Consider the following 27,568-nt stretch of genomic DNA (forward strand, 5'->3'; position numbering starts at 1 on the left):
CGACAATGTTCTAAGCTCCTCCATGATTGCAACTGTCTCGAGGCTAGTGCCTGTAAGAGCGTGACTTATCAAACGCGCAGATTTCTGGGCTCTGCTCATACAGTCAATGACGTTGATGAGGACTTCAGTAGAAGTGTGCCGCTTACTTGTTTTTCCGAATCCGTCCTTCTACTTCTTGTCGCATCTGGGATGAACGCTCTGTCGCTATTGAGAGGATCGAGCGATCCAAGCCGGCCAGACGACCACACTCGATGCCAAACGATTCTATTTCGAAAAGGTATCTGTCGTTCTAACCATTGGAAGCATAACCAACACTTACCAGATGCCATCCCTGTTTTCAATCGGTACGTGAATGTGATATCGCGGGTACCGTCGACACGGGTATCAGCTTCATACCCCATGTGAAGATTCTGCACATGAGAAGGGTACTTTTTCTCTAGACTAGAGGCGACAACAGGATAGTGAGTAATGAAAAGTGTCTTGCACTTTGTCGTCTTGACTAGGTATTCCAACACAGCATGTGCTATTGCCATCTACACGTCAAATGAGTGGGGTGGTTTGTAGAGCGCATTGCCGATAACTCACTCCATCAAACGTGGACGTGCCACGGCCGAGCTCGTCTAAAATAACAAGACTCTTGTTGGTGGCCGAGTGCAAAATCTCGCTCGTCTCGGACATCTCAACCATGAACGTTGAATGTCCCCTCGCAATGTCATCAGAAGCTGTCTAAAATTCAATTCTACGTTCGACGGTGTATGACGATACTTACCTCCCATTCGTGTGAGAATCGAATCGACGAGTCCAAGCTTGACCGACAATGCTGGTACGTAGCATCCAATTTGCGCCATAATTACGATTAAGGCAATCATCCTTACACTCGAACTCTTTCTGTGATAAAAGATCAGCAGACGTCAGTCAAAAAAAAAAAAAAGTCCTACCCGCCCATGTTCGGTCCAGTAATGATCTTACTCAATGAACGTTCACTAGTCATGGTAACTGAATTTGGAACGTAAGGATCAGCTCTTAAGGCCTCTACCATTGGATGGCGCCCGTCTACAATTTCCAGGGTGTTGTCGTCTAGGTACTCAGGACGAACATAATTCTCTTGGAGCGCGACTTGCGCAAAACTGAGCAGACAATCTGCTATGGCCAATTTGTTAACGGCATCTCGTAATGGGGCATAGCAGTTTTGAGAAATCTCTTTGAGAAAAGTTTGAAATGCCTCGTTTGCCTCCACCTTTAATCAAACAGCATTACATATAAACTTCTTTTGAAGAAACAACGGTTACCTGGAGCATTTCTTTGTACTGAGCACGTTCCTCCAGCATTGCTCTGACCTCGGGCGGTTGGTAGCGGGCATGGGTTTTAGTCCTTCAAGCGAAATTATTAGTCTCATGCAGGATAGATGGCGTTACGACCAACTTTGAGTGGAGAGTCCATTCGTCGGGTATTGGTCTATTGTCCTTGTTCTTGACTTCTACAAGATACTGTAACAGGTTCAGTCAACCTATACAAAACGGATTTGAATTTATTACCTCATCGTCGAGGTGAGAAGACCATGTGAGAGATGGAAATCTAAGTAGTTTGCGGACTGCTCCCCTTGAGACTGCGACACACAATAAGATCCTTGAACGACATACTTCTTTTGAGCTCGTCCTGGAGCCCAACCTCAATTGCTATGATTGCCTGAAATTGTGGTTAATTCTTTCGTGACAATGGATACATAGGTAACAAACCATTTCAGCGTTAGCAATATTTGGGTGCCTTTCGGGATCCACCCACATGGCCTCCTTCTTGCCCTCAGCGGCCATGCTGATATTAACTGTATCGAGTAGGTTCTTTATCGGTTGGCGAAGCTTGGGAAGTGAAAAGATGATGTCATTGAGTAGCCGAGAATTAAAGCCAACGTCTTCCGCTGTCTTGGTCTCATCAAAAGCTTGTGCGATTTTACTGAATGCGGTAAGGAGAACAGCCAGCTCTTGAGGTGTACACTATGGTGAACGACGGTCGGCGTGGTAAAATTTGGGCAAAGGAGCACGAACCTGACCATATTGAATTCTGCACAAACCCCTCGCAAGATCGGGGAGTCGCCTCAGAACTTGACGAAGAGTTACCAATTTCTCCGAGGTACTCCCTTTGAGCTCTTCGACGGCATCGACACGGTCCTGAAGAACACTGTTAAAAATATTAGCAAGTGTTTTCGCAGGTCTATGCAGCGATTGCACCGTTTGTCAATGAGTGGTCTACCGACCCAGTCGCGGAGTAATCTTGCACCGAATTTGGTTTTAGTTCGATCCAGAATCCACAACAAAGAACCGTGTGTACTTTTATCAGTGTCATTGCAATAAATTTCCAGGTTAGCTAGAGTGTTGGCGGCCAGTAACATATGAGCTCGAGTCGTAAATTTGTTGAAAAACTTGGTCTCCAATAGAGCATCTGCAAGACCAAAGGCAGACAGATATTTAATTGTGTGAGCGAGAGCAGTGATGACGCGCTTGGGCAAGCCTATAGACTCCGCCAGAAGCTTGCCTGTTCCAAGAAATTGGCATGGGAGGAAAAAAAGAGGAAGAACAAGATTATACCGGATGTAAAGCTCTCTGAGGCTACACCTGTTTTTGTTTTGTCTGTATAAAAGCCGGAAATTTTCGAAAACGCGGCCTCGTATGGCATTATCTCAGGAAAATGCTCAATACGAATTGGGGATCCAACTGCAGACGTCCTAAACAGAAGACAAGTTAAGACATGACTGACATTTGACTCGGTGAGTTCGAATACCCAGCGATTTGAGAGAGCATTTTCGAAGTGGGCTCTGATAAGCCCTTTCGTGGTAAGAGAAGTTCCGATGGCCGGATGTGACCTAGCCTTGTCTAAAATTCGTTGTTAATATTCAGCTCAAGCTTTTGAGAGTGGTGGCAAACCTCAAGTTCTATTCTCATGATTGTATCTAAAAAATATGGGTCTTGTGTAGATTTGGACATGATTTAATGCCACTCACCATCAAATTCGTCCCAAACAACGTCCCCTGTGCTAGTGCAGATCGAAATCATGGCTATGGAAACCATGGAAGGAATATTGGGCTTCTTCTCTTCTATTAGACACATGAATTGCGAGGGTGAATATTTTTCCAAGTCATCCACGGAATCTAACACATCTACGTAACTGGAGAGCAATGAGTGAGGAACAGTAGGCTCAGCAAAAGAACCTTACGTCGCCGCAGTGTATAAATGGGTCAATTTGCGGTCGAAGGGGGCATTTCTGTTGTCACCAATTTTTTTAAGAGCTGCAGTTTCAATTTGTTGTACGAGTCCAACTCTGTAACCCTGTGCCAACAATCTTTTCAAAAACGGTCAATTGCTTCAAAAGGACAAAGCCATCGATATTACTTTTTCAAATGAACATCGCGTCGATGTGTGGGAATGGAGGCTACGACGAAATTTCGATCGTTAAAAGCTACCATACCTAGCTCCTTGGCAGCCACCTGTAGAGCACGGTGAGCGTCATCTCCGTAGAAAAGTTGATATCCAGATCCTCACCTTAGCATCGTCACCGAAAAATTTGTACTTATAGCCAACTTCAACCATAAGCACAGTACCGGCATTCTCTTTTTTGAGTTGGCGAACCTACAGCTCTGTCAGAAATCAATCAAAATATTGAGACGCCCTCACCTGCAGCTCCAGAGGGGTGTAAGCTTGTCCGCTTGGCCCAATTTCCACATGCTTCTTGGTGCGTTTTGGGGGAGCAGTCGCCTTGCTCTTGCCTTTGCTCTTATGTAGAAATATTTCCGTTAGTTTCTGGAAGGCGCCGTCACATGAGTCTTCTTCTGAAGCCAGGCTGTTCTCCTCCACATCAATCCCCGTCTGAGGGGTCTGTGAACTTCTCCACAAGGAGCTGCTATTGTCCTGTAAAAGTTTCATCTTGAATTTCTCGCGTCTCTGCCTCTGCGCTGGTGTGGGCGAGACTATTTTCCTTGGCTTCTCTGGGGAAAAACACCAATCTTCAGTGGTTCTCAGATTTGAAGTCCCCTCCACAGTAGTAGTCCTAGCTTTCTTTCGTTGCACTGACCCGTCATCGTCGCTAACTGTCAGGTCTACGGGCGATGCTGGGCGCTTATTCGGCGTTTTGCCTGAAGTATGACGTTGAAAGAAGTTTGAGAGTGTACTTTGAGAAGTCATTATGTAGAATGAAGTAAAGCACCAAATTGAAACAAGCCAAGCGCTTGTGCTGTCGCGATTTCGACTCGTGATGGAAGTGACAGCAGCCACGTGACGGTGACCTGCAGTTTTTCTGACGCAAGCTTCGATGTTTGTGAAGAAACTGGGACCTCGTATAGTTTCAGCAATCGCACGTCGCTCACAACTAAACTCTCGTCTTCTGCTTTCACGTTTTCAGTCAACAGCGGCCTTTGACGGACCTCCCATCTCAGAAACCAACCGTATGTCCACCGACTTTTATATCTGTTCAATAATAACCACGCTTGAGACAGGTGCGGAAGCTACCAAGAAGCGCTTCTGGAGTACTGTCGGTGTATCCACTCAGGGAGATACGCTCGCTATCACGCTAGACGGGCGAGCACTCAAAACTCCTTCGGGTAACACCTTGTTACTCCCAGCAAACAAGACTCTCCTAGCGTCCGTCATTGCTGCTGAATGGGACAACCAGGAAACGCTTCTGAAACCGCATGCGCTACCAATGGTCAGTTCTGCTTAAATGTTTATGCGCATTTTTACCATTGAAGTGTAGACTTCTATCGCTTCAAGAGCGGTTGACGAACTGGAACATGAGAGCACACGTCAAGAAGTTCGCAAAGCGCTCGTAGCATATCTGGATACAGATACTATATGGTTCGTGCGAAATAGCTGCCTCCTTGCAATAGTGGCTGAAGAACACTCTTAGTTTCTTCAATAACTATCCTGAACCGCTTGAAAAACTGCAGACACAGCATTGGGAGCCGTTGCTAAGTTGGGCTCGGGAAACCTTTGGGATTCAACTCAACATCTCAGGCTCTATTCTTTCCGTTCCACAACCAGAAGAGACGAAAAAAATCGTGGAGAGGGTTTTGGAATCGCTTGATAAGTGGGAGATAGCTGGTAAGAAACAAGTACTTCAAGCTGCAAACGACCAGCTTCAACTCATCGTCAAACAGCCTTAGAACGTGCCACATACACCACAAAGTCGCTCATTATTGCTCTCGCCCTCGTCAAGAATCATCTGTCAGTGGAGAAAGCTGCCCTTGCCGCACAAGTCGAAGTCAATAGTCAGATAGAGCGCTGGGGAGAAGTGGAAGACAGTGAGTTTCGTTTACATGGTATTTGAATGCCCTAACGACCACCATCCTAGCACATGATGTAGATTATCACGACGTCAGGAGACAACTTGCAAGTGCAGCTATTCTCTTGTCAAACTCCTGATATAGTTCCAAGCGCTTGAGCTCAAAGTAATTGGATACCCTGATGTCTCCATTCTCTTACTCGAGGAACGTTCAATTCTTTATCTGCGTTGTATCGCTAAGTATTGGGTTGTCCGTCATCGTGCCATCCATCCGGGCCCACAGATAAAATTGCGACGACTTCTGAGGCCTGCTGAGGTCTAAACCTTCGTGTTTCTTCACGCGAATTTTGTGATTTGAATTTAACAGTCATCGGACAGCATAGGAAATATATAGGTTCACCACTTCGCGCAAAAACACCCAGTACGTCAAAGCGAAGACAAATAAACGAGGGCAAGACAGTATTCTGACGTCCGGACCGCAAAATCTGAATCTTTCATGATACCGCCAGCGCTTGCGGACGTCAATTGATACCGCAAGGTTGTAAACTCGCCTGCCACGTGTTTCCAATTAGCCGGATAATCTCCAAACATGTGACATCCAGGAGCCTCCGTTCTCATCTGCAGCGTTCCTCATCGTGTATCACCGGCTGGATGTCATGGGGAACTCCAAAAAAGTTCCGTCACGAAGTAAGTGGGGTATATAAGGCTCACTATCCCATCATTTTTTGGCCACGCGCTACCTTTGCCTTTCGCCATGCCTTTGCTTGATTCTTTTGACCCATTCGCGACCCACCCATTCACAAACAACTCCGGCGTCGTTCCGCAACCCCCGCAACCGTCACTATACCCCATACCAATGCCATCCCCACGCGCTCGTCCCAATCACATGTCGAGTTGCCCGGTAGACTCCACGCCCCCCTCCTTCCCAACGAATTCAACACAAAATTCGCCTCCCTTGCGATCTCCTATACCACAAAAGCGCGGACCGGTCTCACCAATCTTGCCTTCATCCCCCACACGGCCGATTTTTACCCCGTTTCAGCGGGAGGTGTCGTCTCCAGACTTGTTATTGAAGAAAAAATCCAATTCTACTAGCGGTAGCTCTCCTGCCAGTCCTAGAAAATCACTATATCTCACAAACTGACACATGTGAGTGAAAATGTCTACAACGCTTGCCATGCTCTTATCTTTTCATTAGAATGGGCAAAATAATGTGGGCACAGTGTGTGGCTCGGCGATAGATAGACCCTGCTTGTACTTGCGTACATGTTCCCATTTCAATTGAGTCTGTAAGATTATTCAAAATTTCGACTTTGCATACCAGTGAAGAGCCACCACTGCTCAATGAACGTGGGAATATGTGTGGTTCTCCTCCAGTTCCGCCTGAAAGCTCGTACACCAGCTGTTGGTGCGAGGAAAACGTATACCTCCTCTGTCAAAAGTTCCTGGCGGATCCCTCCATATCAAAAGAATGGACACCTTGGGTCGTCTTCATATCTAATCTAACGAAGACGGTGGGCCTCAGCGGATCAACGAACTTACATGAGACCAAAGCATTCTCATAGGTTGCTCTCTGGAATCAAAAGGCAGCACGCGATAAAGACAGTGTCGTCGTCTGGGATTACCACGTCATTCTTATCCTAGAACATAATGTAAAGGATACGCCGAATCTCTCTGGCGACCGCAAGAGCTGGGTTTACGACTTCGATACCTGGTTACAGATGCCATATTCTTTTGATGGTAAGCATCATCCTCTACTTTCAGCGAGATTTAAATACCTATGTCGCAGATTATTGGTCGGGGACATTTCCGCCGGATGACTTACTGCCGCAAGATCTCCAGAGGTGAGTTTTTAGCTGGGAGCAAGCACGCGGCCGTCAATAGCTGTTACCAGTCTATTTCGATTGGTACCAGGAGAGCTCTACATTCAACATTTTGCGTCTGACCGGTCGCACATGGTGAGCACCTTAGCTGCTTATTACGCCTACCCTCGATAAACAGCTCGTCATACAAAGTTGGTGCCAGCCAACAGAGGCCGTGATGACCTCGGGAGTACTCCACCGGTATATAAATCACCCCCACCTCCGTATGGGGTCCTCTGTGGACCACTGGCCCCATCAAAGAACAACTTGATGAAGAGCTTTGTTACCACAACCCCATCCGAGGACACGTATGGAGAGGTTTTTGACCGAGTGGGAATGGAACTCATTTTTTCAGCGAAGTACGCGTAACGCCGTTTAAGCAGTTAGAAGGTGCCATTACTAGATGACTTGAACTTGACTCCTGGTATAATCGAAATTTAGAGTTGTGCGCTCGGTGTGTGACAACGAAAGGAATTGTGACGCGTGGCCTTGTTCATCTTTCAGCCCAAGACAAATCTTTTTCGTGTTTCCCTGCTCGCTATAATCCTTCCCTCCTTGCTATTTTATCGGCGTATTCATATTGTAAAATCATCATGAGCTTTATACCATCTTCATCGGGATCAGTCAACGGCCGCGGCGCACACCCCAATGGAAGCGCCGCAAACACAAACGGCGACGTTCCCAAATCCACAGAGGCATACGAAAACAATGGCAGCTCACCATCATCCTCGACATACCCTATGAACGGTTTCTCCCAGTGAGTACATATCTTCCTCTTCTCTTTTATAAAATTTGTTATACTTTTTTCCCCGAGTCACGCTGACGTCCTGAGTTAGCCCGACGCCATACCAGTCTTCACACAACGAGGAAATCGTGAATCATCTGTATCATTCAGGATTCCAAACAGGGGTACGTGTATATGTGGATCTGGGCGTCGTCGAAACACTGATTTGTTCGCCTAGAATTATGCTGACACGACTTTGGTTTGTACCTACGCTTCTTCAACTGGCAATCGATTCTCACCGAGGTCACCGTAGCATGTGCGCCAAAATGTATACCGCCTACACGCGATCATCTTGTCTCGTTCGCCATATCTTGCCCACTCCATGTCCACTTCTCCACAAACGACCGGACAGCGAATGATATACGTTAACTTAGATCAAGAGCCGGAAGTAACGCAGGAGGTACGTGAACTTGCAGTCTTGTGACGTTATAGGTTGCTGAATGGAATTTGTGTACTCTCCCAGGGTTTTGCTATAGGTGAGAAATTGACCTTTATTCAGTAGAGCCTCTGGAATCTAATATATTGTAGCCCTGGGGTTCCTTTACTCATCCATTTCTCTAAATCTTGTTCGATCCGAAAATGCGCGAGCTGTCTTGGCTGCTGGATGTTTGCTTGGTGGGACGGAGGAGCTTTGCAGCTTCGCCTATGATGTATGCAGACAATCCCTTTCTGTGGAGACCATCGGCGGTTGGCTCGAGTTCATTGACTCGACGACGGTCTCGACAGATGGCTCAGTTACGCCCGACATTTCTTCGACCGTGTTTGGACACTATGCCCAGAGGCTGAGGGATGATGTATTCCATTTCCTCGTGGTCACGCTTCCTGAAGTTCTGGAAGTCGCCCAGCGAGCCGGACAAGAATCCAATGTTAACCCCGCTGGGCGTGACGTTTTGCTGCAAGTATATTCCCAGGTTCCTTTTGAGATGTTCAAGACGGCGGTCGAATCCCAGACGTTTGAGATTGGTATGTTTTTGAAAATTCTTGACAAACAGCCGCCCTGACGGAGATTTATTCAATAGGACCGGTCCAGGCTCGGTTTAAATTCGCCAAGGACGCTATTGAACTGCGTAAGCGTGGGATTGCACGGGGAGTCGGGGCGGAGGAGACGGTCGTCCTAGCGTTTGGTGGAGGGAATAATCTCGGGGACCATTCTGTGCATGTGACGCGGAAGATGCGCAAACGGCCGTTGTGGAAGGTCAATACTTAGTCAGCGCCGTATTTGTAGTTACGGACGGGAGATTTGCTAGAAAAGGAAATTCTTCGGCCCCATTTTAGGCTGTGGCGCATTTGACATGACCGACGACATGACCGATCGAGTTTCGCGACAGATGGTCAGGACATCCTTCATCACAACTTCATCAGTCCTTCATTCGCCGCACAGACCATCGAACGTCGTCGAGCCTCTTGCTTTCTTCACGGCCAACCCTCACTTTGCCTCGCGCAGAACGCTTCTCTTCCTGCGCCACTATCGATGGAAATCTTCCCATGGACCATGGACGCGCTAATCACGGGAGCCAGGGCTCGATAAAGTCAATGTTATAAGAACACGAGCATGGACTTCTAGCCGCAACACTATCGGGACTTCTAAAATGGCCTCTGCCACCTACGACCTCTTTTTCACAGGGCGAGACGATCCCCGCTGCTGCGTTATCATTGGCGAAGACACAAAACCCGTCTATCTATGCTTCGAGACCTCTGAAAGAAATCTTGTCATGCCCAATCTCCGCACGATGGTAAGATCTCTTGGCAAATTGCCAACAACTTTTTCATTCAAGTTGCCGATTTCCAAAAGGTATACAGAAACAACAAAGAGCTTTGTGCAAAACTAGAATGGAGTTCGGGCGACCAGCTGGGAAGCGCAACAATTGGAAATCGACAACTACCAATGTCCCACCTCATACTACCTGGCTCAACAGACAAGTGAAGCCCTATCACTCTCTGGGACGCCGCTTTTGACCATTTAACTGCGATTTCTTTCGCGCTGTTGCTCTCAGTGCGCGCGCTTTCTTTTCTGCAGACGGCACACGATTTGAATGGCGGCGAAATTACGAATGTCCAACTTCGTACGACGTAAGTAAGCACGAGTCCCTCAACGTAATCTCGGTTCTTAATTTCGTCATGGTCAGCTTTACTCTGCTTTCAACAAGCGTATAGCCATATTTCGTCGTTACGCGCAAGCAACCGTTGTTGGTCCCTCACACAGTCTCCTTCAGTATACGTTCAATCACGATCTTCTCCTGGTGGAGTCGCTCATTGCCCTATGCCTCAACCGATGGGTAGACCTGCGTGGCGCGTAAAGTAGCACTGGATTCCTACTTTCTTTTTTTTCTTTTTTTTTTGTTGGGTGGGATGATTATGTCTTATTACGACTGCGGACGGGGGCTATTTACATCCAGAACTATATCCAAAACATGAAAATAAACATTCAAAATCAACGCATTGTCCAAAATATAGACGGGAATTTTTAAACGTTAGCCCACGCTTTAAGAACCACCAATGGCACCAAGCATGTGCTCTAATCTCTCCTCAACGGTCCAGTTGATATCGTTTGTGGATACCGACGATGAGGCAGAGTGTCCAATACTGCGATTTGGGCGAAAGTTGAAAGATCCTGCGTCCATTCCCTGCGACAGGCTTTCAATGAGACGACCAATCTGGGCCGACGAGCTGTAGAAGACCTGGAGTATGCTTGGTAAGGCCTCTAACAAAGCTTTGATTTTAACAAACACACCTTGGTCTCTGGACGGCTCTTCCCTTGTCCAGTTTTCTTCCGCGATACAAACGACGAGTTGCTGCCCTTAGAAGCTGACCGTCCATGGTCCTTGACAAACACTTGCACGGCTTCACCCCCATTTTCTCGAGTTGAATATTCTGACGCAAAGCTATAACGGCCGGTGTAATTGGATTCATCATCGTCGTCCCGCAAACCATTCACGATTTTCCTACACGAGTATGAGAAGCAAACCTTTCCATGCGGTGAAAAAACTCACCATATTGTCTCACCGTTTGCCAGCTCAACGACCTCCAATGCGGGCCGAGACTCTGCTGTGACGCCGGACTGTAGGTTCTCGGAAAAGTTGGGATCATTCGTCGCCGAACTTGCTGCCCTACTTTCTTCAGCGTACATCTCATATCTAGAGATGTAAAATAGGGGAGATTACATGGCGTGTAGAGAGTAAATGAATGTATAAAAATACTCACAATGAATCATACGTCGAGTTAGACTTCTCGATGGAACCACTAGCTGACACGGAAGGCACCTGAAGTAGGCTCTCTGCCTGGCCAAGAGAATGTGGGAGATGCGGGACAGGAGGAGATCCATCTTGTGAGAAGCGTTTCGCGGTCGGGGATTTAGGAGGTGGAGGTGTGGGTGCGCGGTCTTGGACGGATCGAGTCGACACTGATGTGGCGCTGGCCCGACGACGGCGTGATGAAGCCTTCCGCGTGAGGGCAGCATCCACAGTCGAAATTCGTGAATCAGAAGGATAGATGATGGTCCTACGAACAACCGGGTTAATTTCAGTCTGACCTTCTCTTGGTCGACGGAGATGGTCAGGCTTGCGAATAGAAGGTTTTCTAGAGATTGTTTCTTCAGGTGCTTTGGAACCCTCGACGACTGGTTGTCCGTTTTGGTTGTCAGGCGGTAATGTGCTGAAAATCCCCGGGGTTGCAGTGTGATCTGAGCCACTGCTTCCGTTGAAAGTACCACCGCTGTCTGTGAAGGACAACTGCTGGATAGAGGATACATCCAGCCGCGACTCACCAAGCGACTCGTTAGGGATCGCTCGCTTGCTTGTATTCACGACTGAGTTATTCCTGCCCAAAAGCGTCTTAGATGATATGGAGCCAGAACGAGCAAGGAGATCATTCAGCGCGTTGTGGTCGAGACCAAGATTATTCGCGGCGGTGAATAATTGTTCCAGCGCAGATTCATTGGCATTCGTTCCCTCTGTCGCGACGGAAACATTCGCAGGAGTCCTTGAGGATAGTTGTCGACTATGATCAGGGCGTGGTGTTGGCGAATTAAAATCTGCATCTACATTAGCTGGCGGCGACGCCCATGCAGGTGGTGACTCATGTTGACGTTGCGAGAAGGGGGAGAAGGGGGATGGAGATAGGCGATGGGGCGAAGCCCGATGTTCAGTACCAGAAGGCACTTCGGTTATCCGTTTGCCGCGGAGCCTAGCCATAAAACCCTTCAAGCCAGGGCTTGCAGAAGCAGATGGGCTTGTCACAGACCCCTTTAACCTACCATTTTCTGTGGCGCTTGACATGCCCGCGCTCCCGGAATCTTGAAGGCGGTCAGGATCATAATACACGGTTTGCGAGGCCGGTGGCGTCCTGGCATCCTGTGGCTGATCTTCTGTTGAAGGTGCAACATTCTTCGCACGCAAGCTGCCTCTCAATTTTTTGAAGCGGGAACCAATTTTCGAGGTTCCACTGTTGTTGCTCGCAGAGAGAGATGGTGTACGAAGCGGTATTGTGTCAACACTAATGGTTGCTGAGACCAGCTGCGGCGTTGATATTTGGCTGGTATCAATTCTCCGACGCGACACCGTTCCATCCCCCAGGTTAGAGTTGGAGGGTCGCTTCTTCAGTGCCAGCATCGCAGCCGCGGTCTTTTGCTGGACCTCACGTGTGAGATCGGCCTCCTCCTGAGCAGAAGGGGGTATTCTAGCAGTAGAAGGGTTTCGCATAAGATAAGGTGAAGATGGCCCAGTACCTTGGGGGGTTTGCGTCCGAGCATCAACCACAACAGGAGGAGGCGCAGAAGAGAGAGTTTCAATGACAGATTCTTGTTCGGTCTTGACTGGGGATTCCTTAACTTCTACCTCTTCTCCAAATAGCACGGTGGCAAGATCGCGATTTCGGCGACTCGTAGGCGAGAGTTCTTTATCCGAAGTAGAAAGAGTAATTGTAGGGGCCGGATTGATGAGAATGGGTTGACCTTGTAGACTATCTGCTAAGGAATTTAACAAAGCATTCGCTTTAGAATATTGCTCCGCTGTGGGGGTCGTAGCACTGGTTGGCGACGCTGGTGGCGGGGGGCTCGCAATCTGTTACACAGTCAGCTGGAATGTGATAACAATATGGAACGACTCACTCGATTGTCGCGTCCATTATTGATGGAGTAATTAGATTGCGAAGTGGATGGCCTTCGGCGCCTCAACGCTGACGGAGCACGATCACGGGGGTCAGGATTCGCAGCCTTCGCTACTGCAACCCCAAAGAGTTTTTCTTGGACAGCATGAAAATCAGCCTTTTTGAGCCCAGCGTAGCGCTTGATGACGTCTTCAGCATCCCATTCATCCTCAGGAGAACTACCAGAGCCACCGGGAGTGCTTGATTTATCAGAGAATGTGATATCGTGCCAGGCAGGATGTTGTCCGATATCACTGAATATATTTATAGCCCGATCCTTTTCACCGTCCCAAGAGTGGAAACTTGATCCCGCAGACTCAAGGGAAGAACGAGACGAATTAGGCCGAGGAGAAAACGAAAGAGCAGGATATGCTATGTTATATGGAGAAGATGGTGTGTTTTGTTTAGAGGATCGTCTACTGCCATTCCTAGGAGGTGTGTCGTAGTTCGAAAATGCGGGGGAGGTTGTTGACCGTGGTGCGTTTTGCGTTGGTGTTGGAGATCGGTGTCCACGAGAGATTAGCGTATCAGACTCTGTATTGGGCGTCTCTCCTGCTGCCTTCCAATTAGTTTGATTACTGGACAGAATGCTGACCTGGGAACGTTCGATCAAAGAAGAATCGGCAAGAGGAGGTGATCGAAGTGGCCGAGGGCCGAGCTTGTGGCGGTCAATAGAACCATGTATATCAGAGCTACTGATTCCCCCGTCGCTAGCCCAGCTGTTATCTCTCGTATGGGAAGCTGGACCTGGAGAAGAGACATTGCCGCCTTCAGAATTAACTGCCCAAATTATGTTCGAAGGAGTGCTTGGTCGAGATGAAACTGACATTGGCTGGAAAGGAGGGCCGGAGAGCGGAGATGCCGGTCTTCGTCTGCTAAGGACTGAAGAAGCCATTGGACTCTCCAACTCAAAAAAGTTTCCCAATTTCTGACTCTCGCTGGCATCAGGTGTATGACGTCCGTTGGTACTTCGCTGTAAAAATAGAGGAGTCGTTGCCAGAGGAGTCGTTGGACGCGGGGATTGTCCACCCGTGGACGAGACCGAGTCGCGTTTCAGTATATTTGTAGAAGGGGATGATTCGGTAAAGCCTGAATGCATGGGAGACGTAGCACGAGGCGTAGTGGAATGCGATCTTTGTTCGTCAACGTCAATATCGCGAGGAGTCATTGGCCGTGGCATGCCGGGGATATAGCCTGGAAGAATGCGAAGAGGTACGGGTTCGGCTCTTCGTTCATTCAAGTCGTCTTGGACTTGCTTGTCCGAGGATATGGCCATGCCAGCCTCCATAACAGAAGAAGTTGAAGTATTGCTATCCCTCTTACTATTGAGTCAGTAATTACCAGAGCGAGAAATGACATGGCTACGCACCACAGCAGCAGGATGGGAAGGCTGTTCAAGACTGGTTCGGGCAATAGGTGCCGTCCGCGGCATCACGATCTCATCCTCGACCTCATCCTCAATCTCCTTGATGGCCTCTTCCAGTGCCAGGGAAGCACGCTTGAGCGCAGATGGGCCGAGCGTCTTTTGCAGCCGATATTCTGCCGCAGATAGAACCTGCATTTGCTCACCGTAAGGGGCAGGTGGGATTGAGGGCGCCGACCGTACGGAACCTCTCTCGTTAGGACTTGAATGGCCAGATTGTGAATTGGTGCTTCCTTCAGGTGTGAGAGGTCGCAAACTTTCTGTCAGAGACGAAACGTTTCCCCTGGTTATGGTGGACGACTCGGTGGGTGTCAGAGAGACGGTTCGAGTGCTCCCCGCAGAACTCTTTGTCGACGTCGTGCTCCTCAGATACGAGTAGTCTCGCAAGCGCCCAGAACCGAAAAGATTATTACTGTATCGTTTGGCAGAGCGACCGCTTGGAGACGATGTAAGAGACGACGATGAAGGTGCAGTTGACCTGATAGACTGTCTTCCATTTGAGATTTCTTCCCCGTCAACGATACTTTCCTGCGACCTCTCTGGAGTAACTGACGTCCGCGACCGAATGCGCCCCAATGTATCCAACAGCATGTCCTCCTCCGCTTCCGAAATTTGATGGTCAACCCCACGCGCACGTTGTTCTGCAAACCTGCTCCTGAGATCGTCGAGAGAAACTGGATCCCCTGAGGGTGATCGTAACACAGAGAAGCGACGCGAAAGGCTGTCGGACGGAAGGATTTGTACATTAATGTTGCTTGGTGGGAAAGACTTTGTACTTACTCTGGCAAAATGAGGGACGTGCGAAAGTCGCCAACGGGTAGTTTTGGCAAAGAATCCTCCAAGCTTTCTGGAGAAGGAGGTGCTTGGTTGGGTTTCGAGTCCGACCTTTTGCTGGAACAAACAATGCAAGGCACAGTTGGAAGGAATTCTCTCAGGGAAGAAACAGGGAACCGACTTACCGAAATCGATGCATATTCAGACTCCTCGCTTTATACACGTTGTGGGGAAACAATCAAAAGAGTTGAGATTGGGGACTCAGAAAAGGACAGGCAACGTGGTAAACACGAGTTGAGATATCAGGAAGGAAGGAATGTTGCTGAGATGATAGAAGAAGCGCTCACGACGCTGTAAAATAAGACGAGAAGTACAAGAGCAGGCAAAAGAAGAAGGATCAAAGCAAACGGTATACAGGCGCAGGTGGTCTCAGGTTGCCCAGGTTGGTAGGGTAGCTCCCTCTCAAGGTGTAGAGGATTTCAATGAAGTACAAGTCATAATCCAACAAGTACAAATACAACTAGAAATATAACCGGAATACAATCGTATCTACATCGCATGCCTTGGAGAGTTTGAAACTATCAGATGATGAGCGAAAAGAACAGCGTCTGCAGCTTACTTCTTAGTGTACTCCTTGGCCGTGGCAAGGAATTTGGCCTTGTCATTCTTCAGCAGCTGCAGACGATTACTAAGGCACGAGTGGCATCCTCAATGAAGAAAGTCCTCACTGCTGCGATATCAGGTTCGAAGGGATCATCCGGACTAGGGTTATTGAGCTTCTCTTGGATTATTGCCAGTACTATACCACAATGAGGCGTCCAGTCAGCCGAATCGTTGGTTCTCACCCACCAGACGACAGGGTTACGGTTGGCTTCCACTTCAGGTCAATGTCAGCAATAAAACCCGCAGATAGACGCAAGGCATACATCATCTCGCAACACAGGAACACAAATGGCACCCTCGTCATTAATTCCAGGGTGGTAAATTCTCGTCGTGAATGTCACCTAGTCAATATCAGCCAAACACGTTTTGGCAAAGGGAGGCGATAACATACTGTCGGTGCCTTGAAAGGGTAATTCGCGGGAAGCGTCAGTGTGAAGTGAAAGATGCCATTCTTGTAGGGAGAATCTGACTTTCGCGACTGTGAGATTACGGGTTAAGCTGAGGCGAGGTAGGATGCGTACAGCGGCTTTAATGGAGCACTTCCATTCGAGAATATTGTCGTCCTTTGTCTCGACGGCGATACCCTGCAATTCGAGGCATCAACGAGGAATCGACGAGCAATATCGGGATGAGTACGTCGATAGGATTGGCAGCGATATCTCTGAGTTCCTGGGAAAACGATCAGATGGGTCGTTTGTAGAGAAATCGAGTACCTTTTGGACACGACTAATCAATGGAGTTAGGGAACCAAAACAAGGATAATCGAAGGCATGCTTGCCGTAGTGTGGCCATGATAGTTGAGAGGGTAAGTAAGTAGTTGTAGGCGCGTGTTACAAACGGTCACGACCCTGTTCAGTGATACATACTCGTGCACCCAATACTATGTTTGCTGAAGGGTCTTCACCTCCACCCCAAGACACTGATGCTCTCCCTATCTTACTAATTAAAGCGCCAGTCATTTCCAACGGGAGTCAACCTCAAGGACGGAAGAGGAAACGAGCACCTGCAACCCCATCCTCGCCCGCACCTTCAGATCCAGGGAGTAATGCAGGTGGCACGTCGACAGAGTTCGTCAAACCCTTCTCATGTTGTAAACCAGTAAAAGCTAATTTACACCATTTCAATAGTCTTCTTGCGTCGCGTGCAGATCTTTCCTCCAGAGCTATCTTAACTATCTCTCGAGGGCCCGTTTTCATTCCAACTGCTGAAGGCTCAGAATGGTACAAAACAGACGCGATAGGGGTTAATCGGATTGGATTCCGTTATATGCCAGCTGGGATTAACCCGCAAGGGTTTGCAACTCCGTGTCGTACCATCGAAAGCAACCCTACCACGTTCAGAGTCAGCTGGGAGGACCGGAGTCCCTATCTCAAAGTTACTAAAGATGGCCTAGGTATTGCAGGTAGTAAGGGCTTTCGGAGTGCACGATGCAACGCGCCCATAAGAGAAGGCCGATGGTATATGGAAGTCAAGGTTCTACACGGCGGTGGTGAACACGTAGCGGACGAAGCTAGACGTGAAGGAAGTCATGTCAGGCTAGGCTGGGGGAGGAGAGAAGCTCCGCTAAATGGACCTGTTGGGCTAGACGGATACAGCTATGGCTATCGCGATAAAACTGGAGACAAAGTCACACTGTCCCGTCCCCGTCCATATGGCCGGCAATTTGGTTCTGGAGATGTCATTGGCATGTACATCTCGCTTCCCCCCCGACGGGAAGCAAACAAAAAGGATCTCCATGACCCCGCACACATCAAGAGGGAACGTATACCAATTGACCTCAAAGGTCAAGAAGTATTTGAAATCCTGGAATATCCACAATCGAAGGAGATGACAACGCTTATGGATTATTCGGGGAAAGTTACAAGTTCAGCGTCTGTGCCATCATCATCCAAAAAGTCTGCGAATGGCAAACTGCCCGAACGCAGTGGCCCTGTCACTGCCGGCAAAGCAAACACAATACCTCTCCGCCCACTTCCCACCCTCCCAAACTCCCGGATCGCCTTCTTTGTAAACGGCGAATGTCAAGGCAGTGCCTTCCAAGATTTGTATGACTATCGCCAACTAAGACAATCCAACACACAGCGCAAAGCTAAAGAGAAAAAAAGAACTCGAGAGGGTGTAAAGGAACACAGGGAAAATCCCTTTGATGATGGAACACTCGGTTACTATCCTTTTATCTCGCTATTCAATGATGCAAGTGTCCGCCTAAACCCAGGACCTACCTTCGACTTCCCCCCTCCTCCCGATATCGAGGCGCTCCTAGACGGCAATTCAGAAGCCGGGGTTGATACCAAACCCAGCACATGGCGACCAACGTGCGACCGCTACGCCGAATTTATGGCCGAACAATGGACTCTCGATGCTCAAGAAGAAGAAGAAGCCAAAGTCGAGGCAGTCAAGCAAGCTGCCATCGATAAAGCCGAAGAAGAAAAACGCATCCAAAGAAACAAAAAACGTCAACAAGCAGAGGCAAGGAAACGAGGGAAAAAGGCTGCCGTGGAGCAGGCAGCTGCAGGGTTCAATGGCCCATTCTTGGACGACGAACGCTTCCTGGCAGGCTTTAATCCGAATCAGCCGAGTCCAAGCCCTTTGCGCCATGCAACCTCGGCTTATGATGCAGAGGGCTCAGTAGAAAATGAGCACTCCCCTGCGCCAACGTTTGCGTCTTATGGTGATTTCCAGGGTAATCAGAGTGGATACAATTCGGAAGCGCACGACGTAGACATGGATCAAGACAACCTCGAGGAACCAGGAACTACCCATCCAGCTATTTCTTGAGTGTTTTGTTTCTTTGGTCTTCACGACCATTACTTTCCCCTGTGTCTTCGTGCTAGCAGGCCGTGCCAATGATATGTTCATAAACGTATCAAATGTAAAACTCTGAGATGTACGCGAAGAATTTACGGCGGATACAGCCCGCTAGGCATGGTTGAAATATACAACAGATTAAATACAACGGAGGCCACAGATGATTAGCTGGTTGGGGATCAAAGCAGCATAGTGGTATATGGAAAGATCAAGGAGAATAAAATTTATTTCATAACGAGATAAGTCATTCATCCTCGGTTCCAACCTGGTGGAGGCGCCCGTACAGGGTACCTAGAATGGTATAAATAAGTAAGCCAAAATCGAGGCAAAAGAACCAAAACCCACCCGACAGTCACCCCATATCCCTTCTCTGTTTCTACGCGAATGTCAAAGACGAGCTCTCCCGTCCTCTCATCGCGATCCACCGCACACCAGTTCCTTCTCCCCATGACGAATTTCTGCTTTCGCGGTTGCCCGTTGGTTTCTCTGTCAAACAGTGGGAGCTATAGAAGATCGATAAGTGGTCGGAGAGGGGAAATAAAAAGCGGAAATGACCATTGTCTCGTCAGTTTCAATGCTGTGCAAGGTCTTGTGTACCTTGGTGGCCAGGGACGAGACCATGGTTATAACGCCGTTGGGTCTGATCCAGCCAGCGTTGTTCAGTATTATTTTCCCCTCGAAAAAAATACGAACTTACGGGGGAGTGTTTACAATCGCGCCTGTTGAATTTGGCAGTGAGTGACTTGAAAATCAATAGAAAGGACGGGAAACAAGACGGACTGCTAACAACGTTCAGCATATATCGATGGTCGTTCAGAGGCGGTATCTCCGCCTTATTTTTTTGTTTGAGCGACTTTAAGACACCCACAGCAGCACAATGCACGTCCCCAGAGATAAATGTGACTCGTATCCGTCTCGTACGAGCGAATATTTGCAGTTGCTCAATGAACCAATTGCGTTCTTTCTATGACGCCGGGCGATCAGATGAGCACGCGCCAAGTGTGAAGAGATTGCAAACTTTATGATGCCGTGCCGTCCAATGGTCGTTCTGTCGAAGGGTAACACAGTGTCAGCGGAGCGTGCGGGGACGAAGGCAGGATAATTGACACACAAGGTCATCCAGCAACTCAGCTTCATCATTGAACTTATTGACAAATCCCGAGAGACCCAAGGACCCAGTCCGACCAAGAGCAACGAGAGGGTTAAATTTGGATTCGAGCGCCGTCTCCAAAAATACCATGCGTGGGTAGGCGATGGGGATACCTGTGTAGATCGGGATAATGAATCTTGGGAATTGAAACGTCTTCGAATAAGCACACCTAGTTGCACGACTAGGTGTTCCACACTCGGCGGAAGCGCCCGTATCTTCTGGAAAACCTTTTCATACTGCGCTGGGCTACAAACCTGGTCCTTTTTCCGCTCAGCTCTGGTGAGACGAGTCGAATCAGTAAGAATATAGGGGGGTAGAAAGGTATGCTCGTCAAGTATCAGTGATCAGTTGAAGTAACTGCTGACCAAGGAAATGATGAAAGGGAAAAACCCATTCAAATAGACAACGAGAAACGTAGGTATAACACATACCGACAATCCAACAACAGAAGAGCTTGTTGTGGTCCCATGTATGTCAAGAACGAATGCGAGCGGAATGAAATAAAGGGCCCCGGATTACCGATGATCAAGGATTTATAAACATGTTGGTCAGGTTTGTCCTGGATGCCGTCAACGTCGACTGAGGATGGAGTGAGCCTCAAAGACCGGAGGAAGAAAAGAATTTACCGTTTATGAAGCACTGGAACAAAAGGAAGAAGAAATATCCTTTTGTGCCTATGCTGCGACAATAAATTGGCGTTTAGATTTGATGGAGGCTGATAGGACGGCATTCAACACTAACGTGCGAAAGACAGGAGAGAGCTGTAAATCATCCGGATCTAAAGGAAGACAGATGTATAAATTCAGAAGAGAGAGAGAGAGAGAGAAACGTAAATCCACGCACAACTTCCGAAGCCGTCAATCTACACCAAGTGTGTAAAACCCACTTAAATCAAAGGTGACAGAGAACGGGAAAGGTTAGTACGCACAATATCTGTATGAGCCATCAGCAAAGTTACTTCTTTGATCGAACTAACGCACCATGATCATCTATACCCCCACAACTTCATTAACACACTGCAAGGGCCAAGGAAGACTGCCTTACCACACATATTCACCATTGGTCTGTTTGAGAAGTTGGCAGGCAATGCTTATAAAATCAAGCGGCACATACATTGAACAATTAGCTCTAGCAAATGCTCCACTTCTAAAAGCATGGCAATAGTGATTGAAGAAGAAACGATCAAGCGCAGTTGACATTTCATCCGTCAGTTTACAACGCTTTTTCTCCTCTGGCTTCATCCCTGAAACCCATTCTTGCATTTCAGGTTCACGCATCATACTTGAAGGTTTGTAAGGCTCATTGTGAGAGCAGGAGATCGAGGCCACTTACACATCGCAGTACAGCTGATCCCCGCCACCAACCAATACATGGAATGGCTGCTCTGCATGCTTTGTGAGGAGATCCACCCACACGGGATCGTATCCCGACAAGAAACCCGGTCCGCGGAAGTCGTCTGGGTTCACGCCCGCAGAGAAACCGTTGCACTAGTTTGACATTGGCAAGTAAATATTGTACATGACAGGTGAAAGTTGGGGGAAATGACGCACGGAGTGAGCAGCCCAACGCATATTCTGATTTCTGCCTGGAACAAAAAATTCCAATTGCTGTCCCTTATTTACTGAGTAGGATACTGCCATTTCATGTTCCCCCAGCGGAATCTTAATAAGAAAGCGCCAGAACGTAAAAGTCCTGCAGGTTCTGCAGAAGAACGAGGAAAAGGGATAAAATATAATTGATAACTCACCCTCCTTGTCCACCATAAACCCAAAGCTCTTGCCCAGTCACAACCTCTCTGCTTGCATTAGGGCCCATATTACGACTGTTTGGCATGCCAGGCACATTTCCAAAAGCGGATGAAGTGGAAAATTGGGAAGCCATCGGGGATGTCGGGAGAACGGTGGAATGTGGGTCTGCTGGGTGGGGTCCAAGATTGAAAGAAGGCGGGGTTGGTTGGTTACTGAAGCCGCTTCCGTTAGTCGATGATTTCCCAGAGCTGACAGAAGGACCTCGTTGACGAGGAGGAGGAGGAGTTCTAAGGGATGTAGTTCGGAAATCAGGGTCCCACTCGTATGAGAGGGTTGGGTGAGGCTCATATATTGAACCAGAATCCGCCGCTACACTGAGTTAGTAACGGGGTAGAAGACAGTCGTAAAAAATAACGCACTGACGATCAAAGCAGCGCCATGCCATATCCCATGTTCGTCGACGCTGTCATACCTATGACGAAGATGAAGCTACGCTGCAAGATAAGGAAAAGAAAATTAACCTTAACAACGGCCCACACATGAACTTCGGAATAACGTGAACAATGCACGATACAAAGAAGGAAGTGGTTGAAAAGTACCTGAAGATGCGGCTCCATCCTCGCGACGCGTAAAGTTTTAGACCTCTCGATAGCCGACATCTTTGTGAGTTGTGGGATGGTAATGGTGGACTGGGTCATGTGAGGTTGGGGGAACCCATAGTCTTTCGGTGGTACAGCCGGAGGCGGTGGAGTATGCGGTGGATATGCAAAACCTCCAATGAAATTCTCGTTCATTGGCTGGACAGGTTCCGTTGGTGCAAAGCGACCATCCGGGCTACGTTGCCCATTATAGTACGCTCGGCTTTCCTATTGGAAATGGTCAGCGTGGGTAAGCGATTTGAAGGGTAAAGAGAGAACCCTCTGTGCACGTCGCTGAGCATGCCATCCTGGATTATCCATCGTGGGTCAAGTAGAAGAATATGTTCAATGATATACCGCCGTGACTGCTATAATTAACCAAGTGCATCATCTCAGTTTACAGCATGACCGTGACAAGTGTTAGTATTACCAGCGTGACTTCTTCCTACTTACCCTCCACCACGATGACCGAGTACGACTACTCCCCTGAGGCCTACGAAAGGTACCTTGCTACTCAAAACCGTATTGCTCGCTGGGTAGACGGTACTCTCAGCGTCAACCCTCGGAATCCTTTCACTCCAGCCACACCTGCAGGCCAGCCACTCGTTATTCAGAGAGAACTTGAAGAGTACGACGACGACGAACGTCGCTCTCGACACCGTTCTCCGCCTAGGCACCACAGAGAGCACCGTGAACATCGCGAGCACCGTCGAGGTGATCGTGATCGAGAACAGGCTTGGGAACAAGATCGAGAATACAGGCATCCCTCTTCTCGTACCCGTCATCGTTCACCCCCTCATTCGGGTAATTCTCGCGCCACACACACTCGCTCTCAAACTTTACCACCTCCTGCTGCTGTATATCCGTCTGGTAATCGTGTCAGGTCGCCCCCCAGGCATTCACGCCATTCTTCCCGCTCTTCTGAAACTACTCGTCCACGCTCTTCATCTACGTCTGCCAACTTTCCACAAAATCAACTTCCATGGAATAAATACTCATCCGCTCCTGCTGCACTACCCAAACCACGCCGCTCTTACACCAACCCCGCCCAACAACAGCACTATCCGTATGCGGCGGATAAACATCATCAAACCTACCCAGATCAACCAGTCGTCATTCCTCTCCACCCTAACAGTCGGGGCAACACATACAACAGACCCATTGATATCTCAGTATGCCCATTTCCATTCCTTACTGCGCCATGCTCATGGAATTAATATATCTTTTGCCCTAGAACGCGCCACAGCTCCCATATTCGGCATATCAGACACAATCACCTACAAAACAGCCTCTGCTGGCTCGGCTCTTTTCGGGGCTTACAGGGAAACATAGGTCCCCGAGACGGAAACGCAGTAGCGACTTCTAATAATCTCCGGCCTTGCTCCACATCGCGGTGATACGACATCTCTCCATGCATTTCTGGTTCACCATCGCATCTTGTAGACCTAATCTATCTACCACGTTCACTCTCTTTCAACGGAACTTGTTATATCTTTCATCGTATACCTTACACATTCCTTACTTACCCCTGTTGTATCTATTATTCACTGTTTCCTTATCTTTGTTGGCTCACCTTGGATCCTTGTTGGATATATATCTCTGATATACTTCGGATACGTTGCAGACAAAAGTACCTCGCTCTTAATCTTAAATTACTTACGTACATCCGGATCCTAATCTTTCGTAACAAAGAACCGCTTGACTTGACGTTGGGGAAACGCCACCCTGCTCTATTGAGTTCCTCTCAGGGGTGCTCTCGCCTCGGTGCAGCACCTGACTTGGCATCTCCATTCTTTAGAGATTACGATTCCCATCCTGCTTTTTGTCCGCACCACCTGGCTACCACATGATCATGCAACAAGGCCATCCACTCCCCACAGAAAATCATTACATCCGATTCTCCATAACGCCGTCGACACAAGATGTCCTCATTTTGAGAAAGGCCTTGTCAGACGCACTATCGCAGACTTTCGGCGCGACCTGCGCGTCAATCTATCTCGACATCTTATGGGTTTCGGAACAAGGAACTTCGATGGTCGTTCGGGTCAAGGAGGAGTGAGTTTTCATGTTTTTTCTCCCCCGAGATGTTAGTTAGTACTATCTGAACGGACACAAGGGATACTACGAAGCTGCTAGCTTCCGTTGTTTCAGCAACAGAAACGCCGCGTTTGTCACTTTTCAAAGAGTCGCCCTTCCTGCCGGCTTTGCTATGCGAATCCGAATCGCTTTGAAACACCTTCCACACCATGTTCTAGAAATGTAGAAGGATAGTCGGTATAGCTCAGCAGCTCAATTCTCTCAAACCATCGCAGACATGAAACCTCCGTGTGGATAGTGAAAAGTCTGCTCACTCCCAGGGGGCTAGTACGCGAAACGCCCCATTGCGGCTTCGCATTGTGACGAATACCGTGAAGGTCTTGCTTTGTCAACCTCGTCACACCCAAGCCTTCGAATCTGTCAAAGACGCCACCCCCAACACATCCTCCAGGCTCTACCGTTTTAAGGATGCGTGTCCAATCAACAAATCGTTATCTACTGCCAGCAGAGATAGACCATGCAGAATATGCTATTGGGTACAGTCTGCCCACCACTATAGAAAGACTTGGAGCAGACATAAATAAATATATATACATCTTGATGGAAAGCAAAATGCAGTCTAGTCATGTGTAGTGCGTGCGAGAATGACGGGATAAAGCAAATCAAGCGAACCGTGAAGGCTACGACGGAGGCCAAGAAGGCGGAAAATCGACGGCAACAGGAGTGACACTTGTCGTGCTACTCATAGTCGCCGTGTGATAGGACAGCGTTGTGCTTCTACTCCCCGATGTCGTCGACGTCGACGAAGAATAGTCATTGTGTCCCGCGCCATGGCTCGCACCACTCCCAGCAGAGTACTCACCCACTCCTGAGCTCGCAGGACTCCGACTAAGCTCCGCCCTGTTCTCCATACGCAACAACTCACCCACCTCAGAAGTCAACCCAGCTAGAATCCCCGCCTGCGCCGACAAGCTATTTGTCCGGCTATGTGCTTCGCTGTCCCACGACGACCGATTATTCCTCGTCGGTGGTCGACTATTCGTGGTCATGCTATATCGCTCTCGCTCCCTATCGCGGTTGGTATACATACTCGAACCAGCGATGCTGCTGCCCATTTCCCTCGAGCCCATTGATTCTATTGTCGGCATGCGCCTAATGTACCCATTCAGCATGCGTATTTGTTGTTCTGGAGGGTACGGCATTCCCAACTCGTTGTATCCTAGGGCGGAGGGCGGTCGGGTTCGGTAGATATCGTCATTATCATAATCCTCCTCGTGCCCTTCATCATCATCTCTGTCGTCAGGTAGCCCTGCTGAAGGTTGGAGGTCAGCGTCATTAGGATCTTTGATATTTGGAGGTGGGGATTCGAGGGTATGTCGTGATGAGGTATCTTCTGACCTGGCCAATTCAAGTGCTTCTTCTGTTTCTCGGGTATATTGAGCAACGAGTGACCTAAAACGGTCGACAAAACCATTGGTATCACCGCCCTGATCCGGGAGGTTGAAGGAAGGGTTTGCGGGTGTTGAGTATAATGATGTGGGGTCAAAAATGACATCACCAGACAGCCCGGACGATCTGGAACGGACAAGGCGGACTTGACTTCGAGGAGAGGAGGAGGTTTTGGATCTGGCTGAGAGTGTCGACTTGGGCTTGCGGGTATCTCGCTCGAAGTGCGGTAGTAAAAGCGGGCCTGTCATGTGGGGTGGCAGGCAGGGGGTATGAAAAGAGTCTGACTGATGATATTTATGTTTGCGGCTGCGACGGGGATTCCCCAGATTTTTAAGCCGATAAAAATTCGAAGATATCATGAGGTGTGCTACCTACAAGAGGGTGAGCGGGCGTTAACGGATGCAAGATGTTGATGGACGTACAAGGAGGAGGAGTGTAAAAAGAAGACGAAGGACAGAGAGGGTGAGCCAGACTCCCCAGGAGGGGGATTTCAAGTTGCAGAGAGTGTATGATGTCGACCAAATGATATCGATATCGACTTGACATCGATGTGCGGTCATAAGTTGTGAGTCCGTAGCATTCCGCCAACTAAATACTGCCGCGAAATTAACGATAGCTGGGGCAATCAAAAGAAAAGAGGAAATATAGTGAAGCCACTGCCGGGCGGATAATAGACGCTGGAAGGTAATCCCATGGAGAGAAAGGGCAGATTCAGACAAGGCAAGGATGACGGCACACGCTAGACACGCAAACGAAAGCCCGGTGCTTGTGCCCAACGCTAGAGAGTATGACTGCCCAGTAGGGGATTCGTAAATCGTGAACGCATAGAAATAGCGGATGGTATTGTATAGCGACCAGATTCCTGTGGACGAAATTAGTGCATGGATCACGTAAACTTCAAAAAACGCGACCGCAACAGACCACAAGCGGAGATGCTGCGACTGCGCAAAATTCGGAGGATGACATTGAGCGAAGCGCTCAATATCGGATTATCCCAGATATTCCGATTGCCCAAGAAGATTAACGAAGGACGGAGGGCTCACCAATGACTGCCTCCAAAACCGCTTTCAACCATTTCCACCGACTTAACTTTGCTTGCATTACTCTGTTCCAAAGACCCCGATCCTCTCCCTTAAGAGGGGTGCCATCGACAGCGGTGCTTTGGTCCCAGCGAAGATGCACTGACGATCTACTTGCACCCCTAGATTGTCTTGAAAGGACTTCGTAGTACCCCTCCGTGCCAGGTGCTGATGGTGGAAGTAGTGGTTCTGTAGGGGGTGAGTGCAAGGTGGTGCTCGTATGAAGCGTCGCGCTTGAGACTGTAGAAATATTTCTAGAATGAGGGAATGCTCCTCGAGGTTCTGATACTTCTGGGGCATAGAAAGCATTATTGAGGTAGGCGGCTGCCATGACGGCCACGCAGGCAAGTTGTTGAAGGTTGTCGTCAAGATCGTATATGCATGAAAGAGCACAGGCGCGTCCGCTGCAACGAGTCGTTGGCGCTCGTTGAGTTGCTCGAGGTACTTAGGGTCGCCTGGTTCAACTTGGGCTTGGCACATGCCTCCATTATTTGCCGTTGTTTGTCGTTACCCAGCAATTAATCTTGACAGAACACTGCGTCGCCTATGAACATACTTACATCGATGATAACATATAGTAGACAATACAGTATACACACCTTCAAGACTTCGAGCATTACAGTGGCCGTCCTGATCTGCATGAATCATCAGGGAAGATTCGAATCAAGGGTATTTATAGCCCACCTAACGGGAGCATACTCTGGACAGTCTCTGGTCCGTTACAAGCCGTTACACGGTTGGTT

At 48.6% G+C, this 27,568-nt stretch overlaps 11 protein-coding genes across 11 annotated transcripts; 7 read left to right on the plus strand and 4 right to left on the minus strand.

Annotated features, from left to right (window-relative positions):
* Positions 1 to 4,299: 4,299 nt before the first annotated feature.
* LACBIDRAFT_315971 (uncharacterized protein) lies at positions 4,300 to 5,408 on the plus strand (the record flags this gene model as incomplete). The annotated part of the gene is made up of 6 exons (XM_001878211.1): positions 4,300 to 4,432; positions 4,484 to 4,692; positions 4,741 to 4,841; positions 4,894 to 5,087; positions 5,144 to 5,287; positions 5,338 to 5,408. 6 exons carry the CDS (start codon positions 4,300 to 4,302, stop codon positions 5,406 to 5,408), a joined length of 852 nt encoding a protein of 283 aa, XP_001878246.1.
* A 614-nt stretch (positions 5,409 to 6,022) lies between these two features.
* LACBIDRAFT_315972 (uncharacterized protein) lies at positions 6,023 to 6,412 on the plus strand (the record flags this gene model as incomplete). Its single annotated transcript, XM_001878212.1, has 1 exon — positions 6,023 to 6,412. One exon carries the CDS (start codon positions 6,023 to 6,025, stop codon positions 6,410 to 6,412), a length of 390 nt encoding a protein of 129 aa, XP_001878247.1.
* Positions 6,413 to 6,626: 214 nt separating this feature from the next.
* On the plus strand, positions 6,627 to 7,499 carry LACBIDRAFT_315973 (uncharacterized protein; the record flags this gene model as incomplete). Its single annotated transcript, XM_001878213.1, has 5 exons — positions 6,627 to 6,782; positions 6,834 to 7,008; positions 7,058 to 7,112; positions 7,163 to 7,226; positions 7,284 to 7,499. 5 exons carry the CDS (start codon positions 6,627 to 6,629, stop codon positions 7,497 to 7,499), a joined length of 666 nt encoding a protein of 221 aa, XP_001878248.1.
* A 224-nt stretch (positions 7,500 to 7,723) lies between these two features.
* On the plus strand, positions 7,724 to 9,121 carry LACBIDRAFT_315974 (uncharacterized protein; the record flags this gene model as incomplete). The annotated part of the gene is made up of 7 exons (XM_001878214.1): positions 7,724 to 7,887; positions 7,967 to 8,039; positions 8,093 to 8,113; positions 8,168 to 8,314; positions 8,378 to 8,390; positions 8,443 to 8,877; positions 8,934 to 9,121. The coding sequence occupies 7 exons, from the start codon at positions 7,724 to 7,726 to the stop codon at positions 9,119 to 9,121; spliced, it is 1,041 nt and encodes a 346-aa protein (XP_001878249.1).
* A 382-nt stretch (positions 9,122 to 9,503) lies between these two features.
* Positions 9,504 to 10,211, plus strand: LACBIDRAFT_315975 (uncharacterized protein; the record flags this gene model as incomplete). Its single annotated transcript, XM_001878215.1, has 4 exons — positions 9,504 to 9,647; positions 9,707 to 9,834; positions 9,909 to 9,984; positions 10,041 to 10,211. 4 exons carry the CDS (start codon positions 9,504 to 9,506, stop codon positions 10,209 to 10,211), a joined length of 519 nt encoding a protein of 172 aa, XP_001878250.1.
* Positions 10,212 to 10,397: 186 nt separating this feature from the next.
* On the minus strand, positions 10,398 to 15,452 carry LACBIDRAFT_315976 (uncharacterized protein; the record flags this gene model as incomplete). Its single annotated transcript, XM_001878561.1, has 8 exons — positions 10,398 to 10,592; positions 10,646 to 10,856; positions 10,905 to 11,048; positions 11,116 to 12,971; positions 13,019 to 14,374; positions 14,426 to 15,200; positions 15,260 to 15,370; positions 15,439 to 15,452. 8 exons carry the CDS (start codon positions 15,450 to 15,452, stop codon positions 10,398 to 10,400), a joined length of 4,662 nt encoding a protein of 1,553 aa, XP_001878596.1.
* Positions 15,453 to 15,725: 273 nt separating this feature from the next.
* Positions 15,726 to 16,732, minus strand: LACBIDRAFT_178346 (uncharacterized protein). The gene is made up of 10 exons (XM_001878562.1): positions 16,695 to 16,732; positions 16,630 to 16,642; positions 16,553 to 16,585; positions 16,438 to 16,500; positions 16,308 to 16,385; positions 16,180 to 16,257; positions 16,103 to 16,130; positions 15,982 to 16,052; positions 15,873 to 15,928; positions 15,726 to 15,815 (listed from the first exon to the last, which is right to left on the minus strand). The coding sequence occupies exons 1-10, from the start codon at positions 16,706 to 16,708 to the stop codon at positions 15,803 to 15,805; spliced, it is 447 nt and encodes a 148-aa protein (XP_001878597.1). The 5' UTR covers positions 16,709 to 16,732; the 3' UTR covers positions 15,726 to 15,802.
* Positions 16,733 to 16,798: 66 nt separating this feature from the next.
* Positions 16,799 to 18,694, plus strand: HMTA16201 (COMPASS complex protein; the record flags this gene model as incomplete). The annotated part of the gene is made up of 2 exons (XM_001878216.1): positions 16,799 to 16,983; positions 17,044 to 18,694. The coding sequence occupies 2 exons, from the start codon at positions 16,799 to 16,801 to the stop codon at positions 18,692 to 18,694; spliced, it is 1,836 nt and encodes a 611-aa protein (XP_001878251.1).
* Positions 18,695 to 18,972: 278 nt separating this feature from the next.
* Positions 18,973 to 22,281, minus strand: LACBIDRAFT_247367 (uncharacterized protein; the record flags this gene model as incomplete). The annotated part of the gene is made up of 23 exons (XM_001878563.1): positions 18,973 to 19,015; positions 19,070 to 19,227; positions 19,280 to 19,364; positions 19,422 to 19,443; positions 19,505 to 19,688; positions 19,743 to 19,772; positions 19,836 to 19,987; positions 20,044 to 20,150; positions 20,306 to 20,453; positions 20,501 to 20,553; positions 20,616 to 20,652; positions 20,718 to 20,736; positions 20,847 to 20,863; positions 20,919 to 20,938; positions 20,988 to 21,155; positions 21,207 to 21,361; positions 21,425 to 21,566; positions 21,618 to 21,622; positions 21,717 to 21,834; positions 21,943 to 21,991; positions 22,042 to 22,094; positions 22,144 to 22,166; positions 22,222 to 22,281. 23 exons carry the CDS (start codon positions 22,279 to 22,281, stop codon positions 18,973 to 18,975), a joined length of 1,848 nt encoding a protein of 615 aa, XP_001878598.1.
* Positions 22,282 to 22,724: 443 nt separating this feature from the next.
* On the plus strand, positions 22,725 to 23,876 carry LACBIDRAFT_293446 (uncharacterized protein; the record flags this gene model as incomplete). The annotated part of the gene is made up of 3 exons (XM_001878217.1): positions 22,725 to 22,905; positions 22,934 to 23,432; positions 23,495 to 23,876. The coding sequence occupies 3 exons, from the start codon at positions 22,725 to 22,727 to the stop codon at positions 23,655 to 23,657; spliced, it is 843 nt and encodes a 280-aa protein (XP_001878252.1). The 3' UTR covers positions 23,658 to 23,876.
* Positions 23,877 to 24,054: 178 nt separating this feature from the next.
* On the minus strand, positions 24,055 to 27,156 carry LACBIDRAFT_324976 (uncharacterized protein; the record flags this gene model as incomplete). The annotated part of the gene is made up of 7 exons (XM_001878564.1): positions 24,055 to 24,099; positions 24,219 to 24,240; positions 24,372 to 24,511; positions 24,612 to 24,751; positions 25,160 to 26,117; positions 26,169 to 26,608; positions 26,790 to 27,156. 7 exons carry the CDS (start codon positions 27,154 to 27,156, stop codon positions 24,055 to 24,057), a joined length of 2,112 nt encoding a protein of 703 aa, XP_001878599.1.
* Between the last annotated feature and the right edge of the window lie 412 nt (positions 27,157 to 27,568).

Source organism: Laccaria bicolor, genomic scaffold (assembly GCF_000143565.1).
Source record: "Laccaria bicolor S238N-H82 LACBIscaffold_6 genomic scaffold, whole genome shotgun sequence".
Lineage (NCBI taxonomy): Eukaryota > Fungi > Basidiomycota > Agaricomycetes > Agaricales > Hydnangiaceae > Laccaria > Laccaria bicolor.

Excerpts from the sequence above, each read along its gene's own strand:
- LACBIDRAFT_178346 (XM_001878562.1), bottom strand. Across the intron at positions 16,258-16,307 it reads ACCCTTTCAAGGCACCGACA|GTGACATTCACGACGAGAAT; the intron begins GTATGTTATCGC and ends GATATTGACTAG. Across the intron at positions 15,929-15,981 it reads TCGAACCTGATATCGCAGCA|CTGCTGAAGAATGACAAGGC; the intron begins GTGAGGACTTTC and ends AATCGTCTGCAG.